Consider the following 25,012-nt stretch of genomic DNA (forward strand, 5'->3'; position numbering starts at 1 on the left):
ACCCATCATAATGGACTGCACTGGAAATCTATATATCACAGCAGGCAGAGGGAGGCATTGTTGGGAACAATGTGTTTAGTTTCTGGCTGTGTGTGTTTGTTCCTCATGCTTCCTGCTGGACTTTGGAGACTCTGAACTTCTCTTGCCAAGTGAGCTCTTGTGGACGTATTTCAGTTTGGCCTGGTAGATTAAGTTTGTTTGGTAGACTGGTATTTGTCAGTGCGACTTTCCATTGTTTTATGGACTACTGGCCATTGTCTTGGCTATATTAACCTTGGCTTGCTTGTGGCTGGAATTATTTGGGACAGTTCTGAGGCTGGGTGAAGAGAATTGCTGATGAACATTAATAAACTCTCTACGTGTATACAATTGAGTGGAGCAGCACACATGAAAACGTATAGCTAGCACATTCCATTAAATGTAAAGTAGATGCAGAGTTATTATTAAAATTGTATACATAAATATATAAAAATATATTTAAGGGAACCAAATAACGTGTGTGAACTAATAAATATAAATATTTAATATAATTTAAGGAATTAATATTAAATATTTACATTTCTTGGTCCACATACAATATTTACTTCCCTAAAATAGAGTTCCTTTTTTATCCAATATATGTTAAATAGAATTTTCCACTTTTCGTGCATGATTTTTTTTGCATGATAGTTCTTTCTTTTATCAATATGCAATACCTTCAAAAATGTATAGCTCTAGTAGATATTTAAATTCTATCCAATTTTCAACATTCTTCTTAAAATTTAAAATCATTAAGAAGTTTATATTCCAAATGACTTCTAAATGCCATATATAGCTATAAAGAAAACTTCAGTTGATATTGATGAGATTCACAAATTGTGTAGAATAATACCTAATCACATTGCCCAAAGTCAGTGAATGAACTGAACAACTACAGTGCCTTGGTTCACGAATTTTGCTAAGTCACAAACTATATTATTGTTTAACATGGTTAAAATAAATATTGATTTAACCACTGGTTCAATTCCAAAATGAAATTCACTAAATGAAAACTGACAATATTTTTGTATAGCTTTATTTAAAAGAAATCTGGTTGGATTCCTGGATACATTTAAACAAATACAAAACTCTTGAACTAGAGATGAATAAGAAGGCAAAATAATTGCAAACTAAAGAGGAATGCTAAATGGGTAGTTAATGATGCTTATTTGGGGAAAAAAAAACCTTCTTGCTCTAGGGCAATAAAAGTAATTTTGGTTTAAGTTCCAGTCTGATGCGAATTGGGATAAGCTATGGGCCAAAGCATGTTTTTAAACGGTATGCATTAATTGTACTTTATCTGTTCTCACGGGATATTTAGGGCATAAAAAGGCACATATTTAGAAAGGGTGGTTAGCATTGCCTTCCCCAGTTCATTAAAATCTGTTGTGGGCAATAGACAACCAACAATAAACAATAAATCAATCCTATTGTTTTCTTCTAGGATAGACAATGAAAGGAACAAGGACAGGAATTGCATCCAGTTTTATCACTTTCTAAGTAGCATCTCATCTAAACTACCATTTCAGAGAACAAGCAGGGGAGTCTAAAAACAAAACAAGACAGTGCTGTTCATCTCTTTCTTATTTTCTTCCAATATACATAAGAGGGCAAATGCTTAATGAGAATACAAGTAGGCATCACTATCCACTCAACATTGCCCCTTAGTAATGTAGTAAACAATATGCAATTATCTCATCTTCTCATTCATCTCTGGTTCCTGAGATATGTATTAATATAAATTATCCTCATGGAGTCCAACCTTCATACCAACCAGTGACAAAAATAGAGCTGGCAAATGAAAATGGTCCTGTAAGTTTCTTCAAGAAGCAACACCATTTTATTTATTTGCTTCTCTGGCTGACTCAATCCCTCTCCTTACTTCTTCTGCCATTAAACTGAAATAGGTAGAATGGACAAGATGAAACAGCACCTAAGCAACAAAAGATCCTTCTCCAAAAGAAGAAAATGTATCTTGCATAACAGAAACAAGTAGGCTTTAATCTGAAATTATGCCAATACTTTTTCCCACTGATAAGAAAAGCCAACATAAGCACACTAATACCAGCTAATGCAAAAAATTGGGATAATTTATTTTTATTTAGTACAATATCTATATTCTATGCATTTCCAACAAATCTAGGAAATTCACAATAAAAAACACAACAGTAAAACAGAAAACTATTTTATATAAAACTTCCAAATACCATTCCCAGACTATCAGGTTAGAAATAGATACTTACCATCCCTCACTTTTTAACAGCCCACAGGTAAGCAAATTAATTTAATGTGATTTAATCTGGGCCAGAGTTTCTGATGGAACAAAACAGCTTTCACTGCCATCATAAAAGTTACCAGTTATCAGGGTCTTATTGACCTTTTGAGGTATAGTTGTGTTCCAGCATATCTATTCTTCAATTTTCACCAATTTAGTATGTTCTGTTTTGTTTAGCTGTTGCTCTTAAAAATAGCAATCTGTTCTTGCATCCTTTCTCTTTTTCTGGAGATGAAATATGCAACAGATGCTTGCTCCTATCTACTCTTTTTTATACATTTTAGGCACTTCACTTGCTCATTTACTTGTCTCTTTGTAGAGCACAATACCGAGAGGCAATCATCAATGATTTCATCATCTTATCTGCCCCCTTGAATTCATTCTCAGAGTAGCATTATGGTGGCATTTTTATCCAGGAACCAAATTCTTCCCATATCTTACAAAGCAACAGTATGGACACTGGTACTGTATTTATTATTACTAAATTTGTACTCTTTACATTATACTACTGAAGAGTGTTTGTGGGGTCTGTAATTCTTTCCTGTATTGGTTGCCCCATTACTAGCTGCTTACCAGTTCTCTTCTTTTATATATATATCTGCTTGACTGTATCTTGGCTTACCGCAATTGAGTCCAACATTTCTGAAACAGTATTAAGTGAATTTTGCCCCATTTTACCACCTTTCTTGCCACAGTTAAGTGAATTACTGCAGTTGTTAACAATATGATTGTTAAGTAAATCTAGCTTCCCCATTGACTTTGCTTGTTAGAAGATTGCCAAAGGTGATGACATGACACCAAGACACTTCAACCATCATAAATAAGAGTCAGTTGCCAAGCATCTGAATTTTGATGTGACCACAGGAATGCTACAACCCTCGTGTGGAAAACAGTACGTCACTTTTTCAGTGCTGTTGTAACTTTGAACAATCACTAAATGAATTGTTGTACGTCAAGGACGACCTGTACTGCTTCATTTATTCACTAATACTCGTATTTCACTTGATTCAGCAAAAGCCATTGAAATGTGTGGGGGGGTGGGGGTGCAGCAAAGATGATAACCTTCTTACATGGCCTCTACTTATTCTCTTACGGAATAATTGGACTTGAATTACTAGTCTTCAAAATTAGGGGAAATGGAAAGTAAAGTGCAAATGAATGACACAATTTTTATTTCAATGATCCACTGTCTATGCTTTGAGGAAGCTAATAAGTAGATGGCAAAGGTACCTGTGTCTTTTCATAATACCTCTCCTCTGCATGCCTAGAGTTGGTGGCACTGTGGGGAAAAATACCAAGTTCTTTCTGGCTATTTAGTTTACTCCCACCTCCCACTTCTCCATTTTCCATCTCTCTCAAATGTTTAAATATTAAATGTTTGGTGTTTACTGTTTGATTTCATTTCATCAACAAGTTTAAAACAGGAACATTAACACTTTTTACTCAAATAAGTATTTAGAATAAATGAGTAGTTTTGTCCCTCTAGAATACCTTAAGATAGCATTGCTGCAGGCAATGAAGTAGGAAGGGATATGTGGCAGAAAAGACTTGTGGGAAAAGGGTGTGGAAAATCACTGTAGAGAGGAAAAAGCAGCTGGTAAGATATGTTTTTAGAAAAAGCAAACAAGATATTATTTAGCCTTTCCTATTTCCCACTTAAATATAACAGTTCAATGATTTCCTAGCTGAAAATTATTTTCCCAACTAAAGACCAAAATGTGGAAGGAATATAAGAACGTAATTGACATTCCAAATATGTCATGAGTAACAGCTCTACGGCAGCTTAATTTTACAATAGCTACCTCCAAAGTGTATCAACATCATTCACTACCTTTACCATGCAATACAGAAATTGTAAGCTGACACTGAGGACTGGGGACTCCTCCGAAACAGTATAAAACACGAAGCTTCTCTTCAAGAACATGCTGATTTCAACGCTATCCATATACAGCCAAGTAACTCCAACCGATCCAGCCGAGACAGAGTTTACGCTGCCTCGGTCAGCTTCGCAAAACTGTAGCAGCGCTTCCTCCTAACCACTGGCGTCGATTTCTACCTTAACAAACAAGGACTTCCGTTCCACCTTAACTCGCTTATCAACTATCTACCGCTCAAAGCAATAATTTCCTTACTGCAAAAAGGGGAGGAGTTACCAGCAAAATATGCTAAGTAATTGTGGAATATTTGCATAATCGTCGAAACGGCCGATCTGCGGATTGGCCGGAGAAAGAATGCAGTTCGCACGTCCGCCCCCTCAGCTTTTTCAAAGGAGGTGTGGCCAAGAGAATGGGAGGGGAAATCACAGGTTATTTGCATAACGGCCCAGCACATGCTGTTGGCTGTGTGGGGTTTTTTTTGAACCATCGGCGGCGGTGGAAGCGGACGGGAGCACTTGTAGCAGCGCTCTGAACCACTGGCGGCGAAAATACTTCTATTCGCAGGTACTGCTGCAATCCCAGAGAGGAGGGAGGGAGCGGGGGTTGGATACAGATCAGGTTTTGTGTTGGAAACGGTGGTAGCCAGCCGCAGCTACTACATCTAAAGGCAATTCTCTCAGGCATCTTTTATGAGGAAAGACTTTCTCCTTTTTGTCGATTCCCCTCCGACTTGCCTTGTCCAAATCGCTGACGCGGTGGAAAATTTCCCGAGTCCTCACTGCCGCTCCTGGCGGTAGTTTCCGTTCGCTCCTTACCCCTCCCCCCCCGTGGGTTGTTAGGTGGCGGTTTCCTCTATCCTGGCAGGAAGTATGTGCCTGAGCATGCGCATTGCATAAGCGCGCCTGAAACCCTCGTTTCTAGTGTTCGACGACGAGGTGGTTTTCTTCGGAAGGAGGCGGCCATTTTCCCGATTTATGAGCAATCGAGGACACCTGCTTTTAGTCTCATGTAATCGGTTAGTGCTATATTATTTTAATTTACATATCTGCTGCTGAAGGCTGATTGTCTGAAATTATATTGGCTGGGTTATGCTGTTTCTTGATGTTCTTATTTGAGTTTAAGGTAAGTACGGTGGGATAATATTTGTCTTTTAACCCAGGTTGGATTATTTTTTATTTATTAAAATGTAAATATTTGGATATTGATTAGTTGTGTTGTTCAATTTAAAAAGTATTCTGATTGGTAGCTCTGAGGAGATAAATACGCAAAGTGAAAGTACTGACAGCGTTCTTAAATAATAGATTAAATCTTAATTGTATTATCACTTTATAAGTTGAGTTTTTAGTGTTATGTAAGACAACAGTTTACTATCATTTTACTCTTTGGGTGATTGGGCAACAATTAAAATAACATTGTCATTACAGTAAAAGATATTATCCCAGTTGTGGATTGTGTTCAAAATTTGAAATTTCAAGAAGAGCGCTATGTTGTGTATCTTTGCAATCTATTAATAACATGTTAATGTTTCTGCCTTTGTTTATTTGTGTACATATACACAAATGCACACACAAAACATTCACATGTCTGTAAGAGAAAAATAGTTGTTTTAATTTATAAATATTAATTAGAAAAGATATTTGCTTGAAATAATACCATGGATTTATAACTTTGCTGCTAAAATAGACAAATTAGACAATCATAATTTTAAAGGAGATGAGAGACTACTTGGCAATATTGCTAGAATATAAAATAAAAACTTCATTGGGATATAATACTTTAGTTTTCATTAATAGCTGTATTACATAGAAACCTATTAAAATTACTATAGTTTTGTAGTTTAAAATAAAAATGCCTCATACGTGTTTTCTGGAAATTTTTGTACTGATTTATGAGTTTTTAAATTCTGGAAAGCGGTATATAATAGTATGGCAATTTTTCCATTAATACGACATATCAAAGTTAGCAGTATTTGAAAAATAATATTTAACTTTTAAAATTGCTACACTGCTATATGACCTCTAGCTTTTTTTTTAAGATAAATAAGAGCTCACTTTGTTTGGATTATCAATGGCTGTTTTATTCACAAGTAACTTTCTTTGCTTTTATTTAAAACCAGCATCAGCAAAATTATCTGAATTTAACAGTAAGTATGTTATCCACTCTGAAACATGGTAGATAATGTTGCTGGTTCCTAGTTTCTGTTGTGGAAAATACATGGATTGTGAGATTTAAACTGCTGTATTTTATGAAACCTCAAGCTACAGGCACAATCTTCTGTCTGAATAAGTAATTAAAAGGTCCCAAATTTCCTTGTTTTGTACTCAAGGATTATGCACCAGTTTATTGTGAAGTTATAGAAAAACGGTATGATGTGTATATACATATCTTTCATTCTTATACATTGCAGTGCAAAGAAGAGCAAATGTTGTAATGCGCATTGATCATTCATTATGGTGCCTTATCTTGGTACTTCTGAGTGCAAAAAGCACAAAGGGGAAATGACATACCCATGGCCTACTTGGATGTGTGTGTGGACACTTTGCTATATGTTTTTGGCAAAATCCTGTATCTCTATCAATTTATTTTTATTTCATGTGTATAAGTTTTATAAATGGCTTGTTGTAAAATATTATTGTTCTTAGTCTTTGAGAGGGAATGATATTTTTCTCTTCTGATTTGTTCTATGAAGGAAGCGTTATTTTTTAAATTTGTGTTCTACCATTCTGTCAAAAGATCTTCAATTAGAATGATGCCAAGATTTAATATGCAAAACAACTCTGAGGTAGGTTAACATTACTGATAGTGTAAGAATGACTAAATAGATTTAATATAATTATCACTAGAATAAACCTCCAAGTTTCACTCATTTTTTAAGTTAATTTAGTTTCTGGAGTTGTAATATAAGGAAAATGCAAATACATTTTTTTTCTTCCAGGCCAAACATGTTGGAAAAATATTCTAAATTACTTTCACTTCCTATTTTGTCTAATGGGGACAAAATGTGCTCTCTTTAACAGTGAGAAAAACCTTTTGCTTAAGTGCTTTTCCAAACTCCAAAAATGGTAGTTTCAGTTATTGCTGGATTGGTTGATCTGACATACTTGGCTGTTTGAGTGCTCCTAGCCAGAACATTAAAATTTGCAGATGTATGGATGCAACAGCTATGCACTGTCAATAAATAACAGATACATATCTTCCCTCATCTAGTGTCAGAGAAGTCTGCTTGACCCTTGAAAATTTGATGAATTATATTGACTGAAACTGCCAAGAAAAATGATTAAAATTGTCCTTCATACATTTCTTAATATTCCAAATTGTCAACTTAAATATTCTAATATAATTTTACAATGTCAAGCATGGTATATTTTGCGAATTTGGAGACTTGTTTTTTTTATAAATTTTATATTACAAATACATGCACCAAACTGCAAATATAGCAGCAGTGCAGTAGAAGTAGAATATTTCATTTGTTTACTGAATTTGTGTCCCATCCATCTCACTTCTAAATGACTCTGGGCAGCACCTTACATTAGCATAAATAACAAGTAGTATGAATAAAATGTTAAATATTTGTATTTCACTAAACTATACAATACTGTGTAATGTTCTACATTTGCAGCTATCTCCTGACTTACTGATAGCTGTGTTTTGTTTTACGTTTTATATGCTGTTAAGTGACCACATCCATGATACAAAATTGTCTTTTTAATATAAAGGTGGCTTAATAATTTTAGGAGAAAATATTGTTAAGCATGTGTGTATACTACTATACCCATTATATCCACAAACTATTACATAACACCCAAACACTAATATTAAGTGTGGTTGATTAATAATTCAGCATACTAATGTGATAGATTCTTCCCCCCTTCTAGTCGCCATAAATTATTCTGCCAAAATCTGGCTAGTGATTTCAAAGTGTGTCATTAAGATTAACTACTATAATGATGAAAATCATTAAATAATAGCATTTTAGTTGCTATTAAAAAAAATAATTGCAGGATTGAACCCTATTAAGGAACTTTGGATCCCATCATTGTTTCCAGCAGTATCAAAATGTAATTTTTGTTTAGATATTATATGCTATAGGATAATAGGAATATTGCCAATTTTTGCATGATTTAATTTTACATTTTTAAACAAAATATTTAAAATAGAAATGATCTATAACTTTTTAAAAGTTAAATTATTTAAAATAGGAGAAACATAGATTGCAATATATACATAAAAATTGTTTCTGTTGGGTATTTGTAAATTATATATAACAAAAGTGCCTTACTGGAGAGAAAAAAATGCTGAAAAATTTCCCTCTACACAATATTCAGAATTTTTCCTGAGGTTCAAGCTTCTGTATGAAAATTGGGTATTTAGTTTTTCTTAGTTGTTATAGTTTGTATCTCACCATTAGTAAAAATGTCTTTTTATACAAGACTTAAAAGGAAGCTTCATTAGTGAAAAATAAGCATCACAACCACTTGCCTGGACCAATTATTTAATAAAATTAACAATATTAACATGAGTTTTATAGTAAAGTTTCTTAAGACAATAATTGCATAGCCAGGCTATTTGAGCGGTTTGTTTTCGGGTATCAATATTCTAAGTGATACGCAAGTAAAAGTATCTATGTAATGCTTAAAAAACAGTCATAGATGTTTCCACAAATAATCTTGCTGAGTTGTGAACAGTTCCAAACAGTCCTCATCCTATATTATCTTGCGAATGAGTTTAATGTTGCTCCTGTTCAATCAGCAATTGACTCCAAACAGAAATATTTACAAATACTTAGTATTACCATTGAATTTATTTGTATGTCATTGGACAGATCTATTTAAATTCACAATCCAAGATTTCATTGATTTTAAGACTGAACTTTGTTTTAAAAGTTGATGCAATTGTATTTCAGAATTGGTGCGGTAGGCCTTTTATTTCTCAGCAACAGAAGATAACATAATTTTATGTACTTTTAAAAGTTTAAATTATTCTATCCCTGCTGCTTTCTTGGAACATATTGAAATACATTTAACTAATTAAAAATAATGAAAAAGGGCAGGATATTTTTAAATAGCAAAGAGAAGACTATAGCCATAATTTAAAAAAATCTATAAACATTTTTATTTAGTTCATGTGGAAACTAATTTTTGAATATATGTAATATAAATATAATATTTTAATATAAAATGTATATTACAAATAGGAACATTGTGTTATGTTTTGATTATTCAAAACTTAATGAATTATTTTTAATATTGGTTAATGTGTATAATTCAGGCAAGTTAAAATATTTCATACAACATCCAGAAATATAGTCTTTTCATTTGGTGTTGTTTAGTTCTTTCACTAACATTTCAGAGGATAGATACTAATAACCCCGAAGGTTTTACAGCAGAGGTGTCAAACTGGCGGCTCGTGGGCCAGATGTCACACATGGGCAATGCCCATCCCAGTTCTGCAAATGGAGAAAATATTGTAAAATGTTGCATGATGGCAACATGACACTGCGAGTTTGACACCCGTGTTTTACAGGAAGTTTACTACATTTATCAGGTGCAGAACTCCAAGATTACATTCATATCTTGTTTCTTGTACATACTTGTGTATTAGCACGATATTTTCCATTGAAAGAATGCTAGAGCAATCATGATATAAATTAATTATATAAATATACGTTATATGTCTAGACAGATTGGCTAAGACCTGTTGGTAGCAGGGCAGACTTCAAATTTGATTAATAACTGAATGAAGTTTTCATCAAAACCTCAGGAAATTGATATATCTAACTTTTGGGGGGAAAATAACTGCACGGGGTGCAAAATACAGCAGAAGGTAATTCAGGTGCATAATCAGTCAACATATCTTTAAATATTGTTTCATTTTTTAATTGTTTACTGTGTTTTTGAACCATACTCTTGTTTGGTAAAAGTGAATTGTAGCTAGTTGATTAGAGGATCTCCTTCTAAGCCTCTTGGGTTAGATTTTTTTTATATTGTGCTTTAAAATTGCCTTTTATGGACATAGCTGCAATTCACTGTTGAGTTTAGATTTCTGTGTTCTACGAGCAACCAATCTGGATCAGCAGAATATTCTCAGCATGGAGTAGATCCAGGTATTAATTTTTTGCCCTCCCCCTCAAAAAGCTATTTGAACTACATATTCAACATCCGTTCAAGAACAAATTTGTGTAGAAGATTTTTTTTTGTCTCCATGTTTTCAGTGCTTTATTTTTTAATAAGGAGAAACTTCTGACTCACTGAAAATAAATGTTTTAGAAGAAAGTAACTAATATAATTAAGTCTATTAATGTTAAGGAAAATATACTTAAATGATGAAGAGGTTTGATATGAGATGGCATAATATGCTGCAATTCCTAGATCCACATAAAATAGTTTAAATAAGTGATATTCTGAAATAGGAATGTAGCCACAATAAATTAAAATGAATAAATCAATAAGTAGCATCCTCTTGATTATCTTAAGAAAACAGTAACATTATCTCACAATTCTAAATAAACCCTCTGTTCCATCAAAAATATGCAATTTCGGTTGGACCAATTTTATTCATAAAGTAGGATTGTTAAATCATACATATATGCAGAATCGTAAGAAAAAAACGGTAGAATGTTGAAACTAAGAATATATTGAAATAACTAGTAATACCACTGGAATTAACAACAGCCACTCAACATCGAAGCTAATTTTAAATTGTGGAATTATAATGCCCTTCAAAATTATAGAATTACGTAGGTGGAAACCCAATTTTCAATGGCTTATCTGCATTTTAATACAAGGCAGGAAGAGATGGAACAATGTTTAACAATTATTCTTTGTGTATCTACAAATATGCTCTGATCAGCAGAAATCCAGCACCAAAAATTTGCTCAGCAGCAGGCAGCTACTTAGTAAAGAACCCATGAATAATGGTTGGGTTATATTTGCTTTGCCATTCAATTCTCATTATCGTAAATAAGAGGATAAGACCATTTAGATCTACCTTTGCTATTATTCTAAACATTCTCTCAGCAGATATAATTATGTTGTAGTAGAACACTTTATACTGCAGTAAGAGGAGATAGTTTTCGAGTTGAACTTCCAAACTTATTTTGTCTACAATTGTCAAATTGTAGTCTGTTATCTTACATTTGTGTTGGTATAGAGTTGTATTTTTATTTGTTATATACTTGTTAGATTTTTGTTGTTTGCTTTTGAAAATACCATAGAATCAGATGAGTTTCTTCTCCCCTTTTTGTTGGTTTCTTCTTTGACAAATTGTTGTGGACTGTCTATTCAGTTATTAGAAAGATTCAGTTTTATCTGATTATCTAATCAATCTGTTTTATTTTCTGTTTCAACTAAAACTTGGTTAAGCCTTTGTAATAGAGTACTTGTAACTCTTTCCCAAGATAAATGCCAATTAGTACAGGTTGTGTTCTATAGATAGCCCTCAACTTATGAACACAATTGGGACTGGAACATCCATCATTCAGCAGTGTGGTTGTTAAATTTATCATGACCATTTTGCCTCAGTTATTAACCAAATCACATGGTTGTTAAGCAAATCCAATTCAACTTTCCCTTTTTCTTTTTTTTGGGCGGGGGGCAAGGCTGCAAATGGCAGTTACATAATACAACCATTATAAACATGCGCTAGCAACCAAGTGCTCTAATTTTTATCATATGACTGGGAAGAGTGCAACAGCCATAAATGGTTCTTCACTTACAGCTAGGGAGTTTAGGAAAGAGTTCAGTCTAAAGTCAAAATATCCTAGAGATCAGTGTCTGCAGGGTTCTCATTGTTTTTGAATTTTTTACGCAGCACTAGCCAGAATATAGGTAGTCTTCACTTAATGACCATTCATTTAGTGACCAATGTTAATGATGTTAAAAAGTGACTTATGGCCCTTGCACTTATAAGTGTTGTAATGTCTTGCAGTCACATGGTTACTATTTGCAACATTTTCAGGCAGCTTTGGACAAGAAAAATGGAAGAATGTAACAAATTGAGGTCACACAATGTTTCATTTAACAATCTGATTTGTTTAATGACAACAGCAAAAGTTGTAAAATTAGGTTTAGTTTCATGATGTCTCACACCACTTAATGACAAATTTTCCAGGCCCTATTGCAGTTGTAAATTGAAGTGTAGTAGTTTTAGAAATTACCTATACATCATACTCTCTATTTCTTTATGTGTCTTTTCTCTTCTGTTCCTCTTTTGTGTTGTTTCTTTTATTCCTGGTCAACTGTTCGGTTATGGCAGACATTTTTCCAAACTCCCTGAAACTTGCCTATTGTCTTCATACTGTTTTAAAAAATATCTTCATGGAATGCTTCATTGATGGTTACTAATTTCTTATCTGTCAGTAAATAATCTGAGCCAATTTCAGTCAGGTTCTGGTATGTCGTTCTACTTGATCTCAACTGCTTTATGTTATGATTTGCTGGTGAGTAAGGCAAGCCATCAATTTATCAGTTGATGGGCTTGTCACAGGAGCCTTCTTTAATTATTGAATTCTACTATCTTGTTTAGCTTTAATAAATGTTAGTTATATGGTTAATGTTATGTATTTCCCATTGTACTTTTTTGATTATATACAAAGGACTTTGCTCTAAACCTTTCTTTTTATCTGTGGGGGTTCCTCAGGATTGTATCAAATAATTGGAAGGGACCTTTGAAGTGATGAAGCATCCATAACTTCTGGAGGCAATTTGTTCCATTGGTTGATTGTTCTCACTGTCAGGAAATTTCTCCTTATTTCTAAATGGATTTCTCCTTGATAAGTTTACATCCATTGCTGCTTGTCCTACCGTCAAATGCTTTGAAAAATAGGTTGACTCCCTCTTTGCGTAGCCCTTTAGATGTTGGAAGACTAATATGTCACTGCCAGTCCTTCTCTTCATTGGATTAGAGACCTATCCAGTTCCTGCAACCATTGGTGATCAGGTATCACCAATATGCTGATGATACTTGGCTGTATGTCTCCGCCCGTGGTGAGTTAAGTGTTGCTGTGTCCTACCTCTCGCAATGCCTGGAGGCTGTTAGGGGCTGGATGGGGAGCAATGGGTTGAAACTAAACCCATGCAAGCCCGAATGGTTCTGGGTTCTGGGGTTCATTGGTTCAGGGAGAATTACCACCTTTAGTCTGGGATGAGGTGGCACTACCCCAAACAGACCCTGTGCGTAATCTGGGGGTTCTGAACTCACGATTCCTGTTCGAAGAGGCGGTCATGGCCAGAAGGGCCTTTGTGCAACTGCGGGTTGTGTACCAGTTGCGCCCTTTCCTGCATCAGCAGTACCTACTCACACTCACTCATGCCCTGGTGACTTTCTGTCTTGGTTATTGCAACACACTCTACATGGGGCTGCCCTTGAAGAGCATCCGGAAGCTCCAGTTGGTGCAAAATGCAGTGGCCCGCATGGTTTTATGCAGACCCCAGTGTGCACATGTATCACCTCTCCTGCAGGAGCTGCATTGGCTGTTAATTTGTTTTTCTTGCCTAAATATAAAATCTTACATTGAACTTTATTTTATTGGATAAGGTCCAGTGTTCAAGTCTGTTGAGATCTTTCTGAATCTTGAGCCTAGCTTCTGGAGTGTTGGCCTTTCCCACCAGCTGTGTGTTGTCTGCAAATTTGATGAGTTCCTCTTATATCCCATTATCTAAATCCTTTATGAATAAGTTGAAGTGTACTGGGCTAAGACAAAACTTTGAGTCAGCTGGAAAGCCAGTTATGAATCTGATGGTGATGCTGCCTAACCCACAGTGTTCTATGTTATGAACTAGTAGGTTGTAGTCTACTTTATCTAATGCCTTACTGACATCCAGATAAATTATATGCACAGCATTTCACTGGTCTATTTTGCCAAAAATGCAATAGGGCTTATCTGACATAATCTGTTTTTGACAAATCCATTGGCTTGCCTCTAGGTATTGCTTGATTCTTTCCAGGATCTTCCTAGGCATTGACTTCAGGATGATTGGTCTGTAGTTTCTTGGATCAATTCCCCCCCCCTTTTTTTTTGAAAATGGAAACCAAGTCAGCTTTTTCCAGTCCTCTGGTACTGCCCCTTTCTCATATGGTTCAGTGGTTCTAAGATCCTGTCTTCCAGCTCCTTCAGATCCTGGAATGTAATCCATCTGGGTCTGGTGATTTGAACTCAAATCTCTTTCCATTTTTATATTTATCCTTTTTGCCTTTCAGTTTATCAGATAATTCTTTATACAGCCCTGCTAGTTTCTTCTGGGATCTCTTATTTTTCTTTTTCAGTGGTATAGTGCTAGACTGGGCTTTTATAATCTCATTTTTTAAAGTTTCAAGTTTCTTGGTTTCGCTTCCCCTTGAATTTTTCCATCCATGAAATTCTTCCCAAGCATAAGTTTGTTGAAATCAGCTCTCTTAAAGTCCAAGACTCCAGTTTGATTTTGTTCCATTGCTTGTGCTTGCAGTATATTTGAATTGCAATATTGCATGGTCACTCCCCACTAGGAGCCTTAGGTTTCTGTTTTAAGTCCACATTTGTTTACTGTCTGTAGTCTGTTTCAGATTTCTGATACTTTTGTTATTGTTCATCTGTCACAGTGATGTTCAGGTGTAATTCTCTGATCTGGTCTTGGGTGAAGATAGTTTTCCAACTGTCTTCCTGAGATTTCCAAGTGGATGTTTTCCTGCTGTTTCAGATTAATATGGTCAAATGGAACTTAGTAACTATTCAGTAAGACTATTATCTTTCCTATTACCTCTCTCATTTTCTACTTATGACAATAACTTCGTTGCTTACATCTTTACAATTTATATTGTTTTATTTAGTATACTAATATGATTTATGTTGATTGCTTATTTAGTATCCTATGACTATCACTTAAGTGTTTTATCTTATGATTTATGATGAATGTATTTTTAAGATTATGGTCATGATTTATCACTTATAGCTTTGTAATGGTAATGCTGGAGTTTGCTTGTTTATCAAATTTATTTGCTGCCACGTTTCAGGTGACACTGAGTGGCTTGAGTTAGATAATGTAGTAAAATTGATTGAGATACACATAGAATATTTATACTGAGTTATGATTTTTATTGTCTGTACAACATTTAGGTATACATTTATATCAAAAATTGATACTGTGGTCAGGATCAATCACAAATACCTGTTTGGCCAGCAAGTTTATTGAGGAGGTTATGTTGTGTCAGCTTCTATAGCTCACCATGTAACAAATTCAGTTCATTATTTTGCAAGCGGAAACTCTTCCAAAAAAGAGTATGGGGCCTGGAGGTATTCTTTTTCTTTGCAAGACTTAAGACAACCTCTCACTTAAAGTAGTTCTAAAAAAAGGTTAGATGGAACATGGAATATGCTAACACCAAGCCAAAGTACCCATGGGTTAAAATATTGTTTTATATACATTTTAATCTGTTTAATCTATCACTTGGTGTTAGTAATTTTGTCTCCCTCTCTGAAGAATGAGATTATAAAGATTAGGATTACTTACATGTTAGGAAATCTATTGCTAATCTTCAATTCTGATAATCTCAACCATCATGTCTAATGGTAAGAGAGGCAGGGACAGGTATTATATCAATATCTTAATAGATAGGTTTTCTACCCCTGATATAGCTATTGAAATAGAAGCACCTTGATATTTAAATAGTAATGTATGATGTTTGTTTTAATTTTCAATATCACTGAAAATAATTTTTGGTTGGTTATTTTAAATTTTAGCCATTCATTCTCAGGCATTGGGCAGTAAAACATATTGCCAATACTAAACATGTAATATATTTATATCTGGCCAATGAAATTTGCTAAGCCAACTACTTAGGATATAAAATAAACTTCTAATATGTCCATAATTCAGGTATAGAATTTAATATTTCTGTAATATATACTCTCAACATTTTTATTACTAGATATTTTTTTAATCCCACATTGAGAAAAAAGCTCATTAACATGCTTGCATTAAGACAAGTTTGTATGGTTCTTTAATTTATTGTCAATTGTGAATTAAAATTTACTCTGGGTCTTTCAGTTAAAGCACATGTTGGAAACATATGTAGTTGATTAAAATCAACCTAATACTTATTTTTCTTTGTAGCATCTTACACAAATTATTTTGTAACATTGTTTAGTGTAAGTGATTTAAGGAGAAATTATAATGCTGTAAGAAAAAAAAGGAATTGAAATCAGGCTCCTCCTGCATAGCATTCCTTGCCTGCCAGTAATATTTGGCTTCATTCCTGTAGTCAATAATATGTGACATGGATTTGCAGCTGCTTGGATTCAGTTCAGGATTAGATATTATATCCTGAGCTACCGATTGGTTCACAGAGGCAGTCTGTGTGCCTTGTGAGTTTTTACTTCTAGCACTTGTGCCATATCTCTGCAGCACATGCACTAATAACACTAATAGTGTATACTCCATAAGGAGGGAGGTGCTTTGTGACAAGTGTTTCACACATTGCTACGTTTTTACTGGCTGAGACTGAATACACACTGCAGCCATTTTAATCACACTTTCAGTGTAGCTGGAACAGTACAGTCTCAAAATGGCTGATGAAATTGTCTCTGGAGCAGTTTAGCATGACTATGCTAATGAGCAAATCTGATGCAGTCACATGTTACAGATTTAGAGGTAAGAGCAATTAAGATTTTTTTTATGAATTAGTTCAGTATATATATATACACACACACAAATATTAGACTATGAAGTAAAACTATTGAACAGAAGTTTTTTTGTTTGTTTCAGGTTTCAGCTTGTGGTGAAGAATTTTAGGGAGTTTGGTTATTCCAGCAGTTTTGCAAAAGTCATTCGGTGAAGGGTTGGGGTCAAAGGGTGACATTAATGTAAAATTATCATAAATATGTGTAATCATTGTTTTGACATTCACATCAGTTGATTTAGACATAAAGCAAGATATATGTTTGCTAGTCTTTGTGTTCAATTTTAAATACATTTAAGATTATTTTTAATCATTCATAAAGATTTGTAAAATATGTAACTATATTTACAAACTTAATTTTAAATTCTTCAATATTTGGAACAAGCTAGAGCAATATATTTTTGAATAGCATTTATTCAGGAATGCTGCATTCGTATACAATGTTAAAATTACTTCTTAAATTTTTGTATTTGCTATTTTGTAAAATACTATTAGATTTAAAAAAAGATTTTGGTACATATTCATTTGAGATATAGGCTCACTTACATAAAAATATTATGACCCACATTCCTATTTTGTTGTACACGATTTATTAATGGTATCTCAGGTTTTGTATGAGCATTGTCTTGAAGCATAAATAAGAAAGGTAAGTTAATAGCGCAAATTCAGAAATGAGATATTAAGATAGAATCTCTTTTGAGTTTGATGTCAGCTGTCTTCATGGATATTTGCCATGGCGTTCTTCATTGAAATTTTTCAACTCACTAGTTTAGCGTATAGGCCTGATATTCTATGATTGTCTTTTATCCATGTGCCAACAGGCCTGCCCCTTCTGACTTCTGAGACCTTATCTGTTCAGCAAAGTGCTGCCACCTACCGAAGGAGAAATATTAGGTTGTTTCAATTTTTAATGTGTTTTTAGGAGGATATCTTTGATACTATTCCAGGACAGTAAATTACTAATTAATTATAAGATTGGCATTAACATCTCATATAAATATGTCTCTATCAAAAGAATTGTTGCCCATTAAAACATAATTTTTGTAGGCTACACATTTTAATATCAGGTTTACCTATAGTTCCTTTTATTCAATTCTGCTATACTGTAATTGAGGATTGCTTATCTGAATACTAATACTTATCTGAATACTTTTTTTGAATAAGAAAACGCTGCTACTTTTGTGAAGAGAGAGCAGATCACTGTGCACACGCTTGGGGCAAAACTTACGTACACCTTTTACAAGCTGTGGTCGTGCTTGCACTTATCAAAATATCAGTGGGTGTTAGTGCAAGAGGGATGTCTGTTTTCAAAAAGCAGTTCCATGAAGAAAAGCAATATGTCCACATTCGTTGTCATATCAAGGAAGTCAAACCATCCTTTCAGTAACCTGTTAAAAATAGTGGATTTACTATTTATTCATCCTTAAATATCTAATTAAAAAGCTAAGATGAGTAAGTTAATGAATTATATGCTTGAAGTCACATTTTCCAGGAGCAAAATGTACTTTATTATAAAATATATAATGAAAAGGTTTTGATTTTATTTTTGTTCTTTGAGTAAGATTTCCATGTAAATTAGACATTTATCATTACATGGGTTTTAAAGGGATAAATGGTCTGGCAAATGTGATAGTTTTAGAAGCAAGCAGTAAAATATTACTGATAAACACAATCTATTACAAAATACATTTTAGTTATTTTGCATACTTTATGAATACTGGCAATCCTTTCAATAATAAATTTTAAAGAGGTTTTGCAAAATCAGTTTAGAAAAAGAAAAAAACACTTCCATATATTTAATAAATTTTATTTGTATTCCACTTACATTTCTTTATGAAATATTTTAGATGGTTGAATATTTTTCAGGTATGTGTTATATTTTACTTTATTACCTTAAATATCAAAAAGATTTTTTGTTCCTTGGTGCTAATGCCAAAAACTAGAATTTTTCATAATTACTGCAATATCAGGAAAGCAAATCATTATCAGGAAACAAGGTAGAATTATTTTGCTTTGTATTTTTCCACTTTGTATTATGCTTTCTTTCTCTCCAATGTTTTGTAGTGTTTATTTAATTGGCACAAACACTCTGGCTTTTGCTTAGTAGTTAAGTTTTCTCATGATTTTAAAAGAATATAAAATAGACTGACTTAAAAAAATTAAATATTCTTTTTCATCAGTTATTTTGTGGAATTAAAACAAGCAGTGTTCTTTTGTAATTGGTCTAAGGTTCTATCAAAAGCCTATTATATTAACTTGAATTTCAATGCAAGATTTCAGCATGTATGTAATTCTTCTGTTAGAAATAGTGGATTTCAACAATGCATTGCTTCAGATATATTGTACCTGTAGAAGTGGAAGATTAGCCGCAATCCTTTCTAGGCTTGTAACATTAGCATTGCTAGCTCAATTTCTTTCACTGTATGATTTTATCATTTTTCAATAAAAGATTTTATTAAAATGTACAAGCACTGAAATAATTCAGTGATTTTATATCCTTGCTTTTTTATTTGTCGGTATAAAAAAGATGTATATCTTGACCATCATATGTTTTTAAATTTCCATTTAAATTTTTTTTTAAAGTTGTACATTAAATCTGGTGTTTACTTCTCTTCCTTCTCCACCCCCAAAATTCAACACACTGACCTCACTGACATTGCAAGATTGACCTTTGCAACAACCCAGCTTCTACTCTTGCTTATACAATCTTTTAATGAGACAGAATCAACTTTGATAAAGTGCTTTTTCTCTCACTGCTTATAGACTAATTTTCCATTAGATAATTTGTAAACTGCAACACATTTGTGAGAAGGTTTCATCAGAAAGCTAGGTTGCTATGGAAAGTTCACCTGAATTTTTCATTCTAGTTATTTGCTGCTTTAAAATTTGCTTTTGATGTAATGAGTATTTAGTACAAATTATTGTTGGTTTACTCTTATAATAGTACACTGATTTTTTTAAAGCAATGTATTGTATGCCTTTAAAAAGTACTTTTTTTTCCAGTGTGCTGAGCAGAGAATGGGTTAACTCCGCTTTTCTGCCCAGAGACTCAGTCCTTTTAAACATTGTAGCCACACCTCTCTTGAATGTGTCCCAGTTTTGACTCAGTCTTAGCCCAAGAGAGACGTGTTTAACAAGAACTCAGAGCAAAAAGACAGCTAAATTCATTGGCTTTTCACGGAGAATTTTAATGTGGATTGCTTCTCCTCCCCCCCCCTTTAAATTAACTGTTTGACCCAGGAACAGCCAAGACAAACAGCTGTTTTTTGGCAGAGGAACTGCCAGCAAAGCAGAGGCTTTTAAAACCGGCTATTTGGTGCAGGAAAAGCCACAGCATATCAGCTGTTTTTCAGCAACATCGCTGCTTGGCGGGCGAGCTATAGAGCCCAAAACAACTCAGCTAGCTACCCTGGTCTAACTGATGCAGCTGCTGCAACGAATCAGGTGGCTTCCCATTTTATCAGCACAGCCGCTGCAACAACTAAGTGGGTTTCCCCGGTATACCGGCACTACTGCTAAAACAACATGGCTGGCAACTTTGATTTTACCAGCACAGCCGCCATTTCCAGCTCATTCAAAGAAGCCAATGTTTGGCACAGTTTTCAACAGCAGACGCCCTGGTGCCTCCCCAGCAGGGGACCGAAAAATCCCCAATACAGCAGAAACAAAGGATGAAGAATACTGCTGCCTAAGACAGCCATGAAGTGGTTCATGTGAGGGGGGATGAGAGGGGGACCCCAGTACAATCCCAAATTAACCAAAGAGGTCCCTTGGCACCAAGAGCGGGCAGTAGACAGGTGGCTGCCCAAATAAGGGCAAAAGCTCTGCATTCCAGGAAAATCTCTAAGGATGAGGAAAAGGACACCAGAGGCATCAAAAAACCCTGGAGAAAGTGATCTCCATATCCGAAAGGCAGGCCAAGTGATGGAGGCAGACAGAGTTGCCTGGGAGAGATCCTATCACCTCCTTCCCATTCATTGCAGGGGACCCTGAGCTCCCAGACTCAGGATGGCAATCTCCACAGTTACCTTCGATTAAAGGCAGCAATGATGACACTTTTGCTCCACAGCCAAATAGATTGTTAGCTGAGGGACATTGGGAGTCTATTTTAACATTAAAAGAGGCAATTGGTCTCAGAGGCAATGTTTATCCCCACAGTAGCTGGGCTCCACCCATGGGAGAATCAGGGACCAGAGATTTTGAAGCAAATGAAACTTCTGATCTCCATAACATGGATTTGCTGCCGCATTGCGGCAAGGAAACCAAATTGCCCCTGGATTCAGATTCATCCCTAGAACATAGTCAACACCTGATACCTCAGGTTGATGGACATTTGGCTAACTTTAAGGAGCCTCATTCTCCCACGTCATCCCTACAAAGTAGAGATCTCAGAGGATGAAGGGTTGATCCCTGATCCCCCAGTATTCACAGGACTCTTTCACCTGGCTCTCTTTAATTTCCTCCTGTTTAAAGCAAAAACATTCACATGGGAGCTGAGCCAAGGACATCGGAATCATCATTGGGCTACTAGACCCAAATGAGTTCTATTTACAGAGCCAACAGCAGAAAGAGAGGAGATCCCCTCACCCCAATTGTTCCATGAACGTCCGGAGGCAATGGGTCCATCCAAGGTCATACCCCAAACCAAGTGGGTGTGACCAAAAATTTACAATGTAGCATTAAACTTAACTGAAGAGCTACAATTACCAATGGTAGATGGACCAATGGCAACCCTAACATCCTCTGATCTCCTGTCTCAAGACACGGCAAATGCTCTGAAAACAAAGGATAGAAGGGTGGAACTGACCCTTCGCAGGGCTCATCAGGCAGCAGCCTGGGTAGTCAAGGCAACAACAACCACTTTTTCAATAGAGTCTCCTCATGCTGATTGCACCAGATGCAAGAGAGAGCTTTGCCTGATGACCAACGCCTCCAACAGGACATCAACAAGCTGATAGTGACGACGGAATTTACAGCTGATGCAATCCTAGATGCAGCCAAATTAGTTTCCAGGGCTATTGCATCGTCAGTAATGTTTGCTGTGGCTTTGCCACTGGCAGGCGGACATTAAATCCAAATGGAGTCTAGCCTCTGCACTCTTTAAGGGTGGCAAGCTGTTTGTTTGGAGAGGCCATGGAGCCCATCTTGGTGGAAACCAAAGACAGGAAAAAAGATTCTGCCTTCCCTATGCAGGCGAGCTGAACGATGCCCCTTATTTTAGCAGGCCTTCCTTTCGATCAACAGACAACGGATTTGGCTACTCCCAGAGAATGTATCCCCACAGAACTGACCACCAACCAGATAGAGCTGGATTTCATGACAGGAACAGACAATTCTCCTGATGAACATCCAGGCATGGGAGGTGCTTCTCTCTGTCGTTTGATAGGCTGAGCTGATTTCTGAGGACACTCCTACTTGAGGCTCCTTCTTAGTGTCCCCAGTTTTTGCTCAGCCTTTGTTTGAGCAAGGTAACCTTTCCTTGGCTGGATTGCCAGATCAATAATTCAGAAATAAACAATTATAAATAAGATCAGATCACAGCCTTCTGGCTGCCTATGATCACTGCGATTGGAAAATTCTTAAAGAGAGTTTCTGACACCGTTTTTAACATCAGCTGGCTGTGGGAGCTCTCAAGCCCTTAGCGAGGGCTATAATGGCGATCTGAGTATAGGCTCGAGATCGCACCACACTAGCATCAAAGGCTTATTCCCGCTGGAATCACCCGAAAAGAAGAGAATCCGAGCTTCCCCTCTACTCAGCTGTTTTAGATCAGCTGGCTGTTGGATTCTTACTCCTTTAGCGGCGAGCCCAGGCTCGCAATTGCACCAATACAAAATCAAACAGGTTTATTTCCCCATAGAGAACACCCAACCTAAGGGGGGAAGCATCAGAGCTTCCACCCCTTCCAGGCAGAGTTATTTGGAGCCCCTCTAATGCCCTTTAGCTCCAGCCGGGTTTCATTGCTGACAGAGATTTGCGTGCCAAAAGTAATGGCTACCGCCATTTCGTTTTACCCTTTGAAATTGCTTCTCGTAAACTCATGCCAAATTTAATAACGGCTCAGTGATTACCCTTTTTAAATAGCTGTTGTGAGGGATTATTCCTAACAAGGCTGATCCACGACAGTCTAACGGGACCTTCAGCAAAGGCTCTTAGATAAAGAATAGGCTTGCTGAAGGATTTTAGTTGGCAAACCCCTCACAGCCAGATCTAGTGAACAGGACAATAGCTAGCACCCAGGCCTGAGACTGCCTGAGCATTAAAGCTGTTTGAGGCCCAGTGTTATTACAGATTGTCAGATCCTACTCTGGCCAGGTCACAATGTACCTTGGATTTGATTTCATATTTGGCTTTAATTGGCATTAATTTTTTTAAAAAGGGGAGGTAAATTAACTACATATTAGGGAGTCACTGCACATTCTCCAGAATGGTTTTGACAGGATCCATGTGTGGGATATATTCAGCTCTGCTCAGCTGTAGACTAAATAGAAAAAAACTGAAGCTACTCCCCTTTCGGACGACCAGTTATTCTATTCAGTCCGGCTGAACAGATGTACTGCTTGATAGCTCTTCTGTTTTTTATAAATAGAGGAACACTGGCAGTTTAATTACCTTTTTATTTTGGAATTGATCCACAAACAGTCCTAAGGGGACTAAAAGTACAAAGGGATTTCTTCTGACTTGTGCTCATTACAATACAGCAGCAGGCTAGATATAATTTCCGGCCTGCAAGATTGCAAAGGAGTTGCTGCTTTCGCGCTAAAACACCTAGCCACATTTCCAGTCCCAAGATCAAGGTACTGGGAGTGTTTTTGGGCATAGACCCTCTTATTAGGCAGGCTGCTCAAGGGAAGGGAGCACTGCCTGGTCAGTAGAGAAGAGAGAGAGCAATTGCAGCGCGCGTGGAAGAGATCAATTTGCAGCTCCAGATCTCAGTTTCTTTGTGCCTGGGGCAATCTGCAAGAAATCACTCCAAAGACTACAAAACGAAGGTACTGGGGAGAGTTGGAGGTGCCTGAAGGGTAATCTGCCCAAATAAGGGAGAGTTGCCTAGGCAGAGTAGGAAGCTTGTTTGGGCACAGTTTTAACTCATTGCCAGGCTTCACAGCACATAGTTTTTGGCGGGAGTGCCATTTTGCATAACAAAGACCTGGGAATTTGCAAAGCTACTTTGGATCTATAGGTTTGGCTGACATTCCATACCAGCCTATTCAGATTCTAATAGCCACTTCACTTTCAACTGAAAGCTTTCCTGTTATTTTTCAGGAGTTGCTGCCATTAGTTTCAGAGGGTTTTCTCATTCCTACCATAGAGAGTGATCCTTTAACCAGATAGATTGCTGCAACTAGCAGACTGGAATAAATTTTGTTTCCCTTTTCACTCAGTGGGTCTCAGATATCCCCTCCTGCTATGAATATTAGCTTCCTTTTTGTGTGTGTTCCTTTTCAAGTTTTTCTTTCCAATTTGGAGTATCATCATCCAATTAAATTATGGATGATTCCACTGCCACAGTTTCTCCACCTCAGATATCTGAGACACAGAAGACAGGCAGGAGCAAACGAACCCATAAAACTAGGGGTTCTGTCCAGGAAGCTGCAGATAAAATCAGAGCCAAATCCAGAACAACTAGAACGTCCAAGACAGAGGAGAAGACTGAACGTAGGCGACACAGTGCCTTAGTCAAGCAGGTGGAGAACACGAAAAGTTATTGCAACTTTGTCCTCCTAGGGAAAGGGAGAATCGGGATGGTCTCCCTGTGGCATCTCACGGGAAAAGCTCAAGGACAGAGAACCAGGGGCAGCCAATTAGTACCATCCAAGCTGCAGAACCTCCTGGTTGCTCACATTGGGGTGTACCTACCCCAATGACACCTGGTTTCCCACTGTTATCTGCTCCTATATATCATCAGGCTGGGGTGGGTGACTCTATGCCTTACAAGGCCACCCAGCCAAGTCAAATGTCTAACCCAGCAACCCCGTTGATGTCTATAGGGGTTTAACAATGGTTTACTCAGATGTTTAGACAGGGTGGTCTGATGGTTGGACCGCAACAAGCCATTCCACCCATTTGGACAGTTGCTGACCGAGTCATCTCTCACCACAGTAAACGCACCACCAGACAGCCTCTAAAGCAATCTGCAGTGCCCCTGGATTATTCCTTGGTCTCTTCAGAGGAAGACCAATCTTGATTA

The 25,012-nt window shown here is 36.2% G+C and overlaps 1 protein-coding gene across 9 annotated transcripts in view; it reads left to right on the forward strand.

Annotated features, from left to right (window-relative positions):
• The first annotated feature begins 4,650 nt into the window (after positions 1–4,650).
• Positions 4,651–25,012, forward strand: part of ATF7IP (activating transcription factor 7 interacting protein) — a 98,090-nt gene continuing 77,728 nt past the window's right edge. For 2 of the 9 annotated variants that reach the window (XM_087934697.1, XM_026697441.2), the window contains exons 1-2: positions 4,651–4,734; positions 5,035–5,185. Coding sequence is in view for 4 of the 9 variants with exons in the window: in XM_026697441.2 (XP_026553226.1) it covers positions 5,145–5,185 (41 nt within the window). In the remaining 5 variants the exon portion in view is untranslated. Of the gene's footprint in view, positions 4,735–5,034; positions 5,186–16,443; positions 16,794–25,012 lie in introns of those variants that run through there. The other 7 variants (XM_087934698.1, XM_087934695.1, XM_087934696.1 and 4 more) reach the window with 5 other exon arrangements.

This window comes from Pseudonaja textilis, chromosome 5 (genome assembly GCF_049901715.1).
Source record: "Pseudonaja textilis isolate UNSWEBS1 chromosome 5, rPseTex1.2, whole genome shotgun sequence".
NCBI classification, from domain to species: domain Eukaryota; kingdom Metazoa; phylum Chordata; class Lepidosauria; order Squamata; family Elapidae; genus Pseudonaja; species Pseudonaja textilis.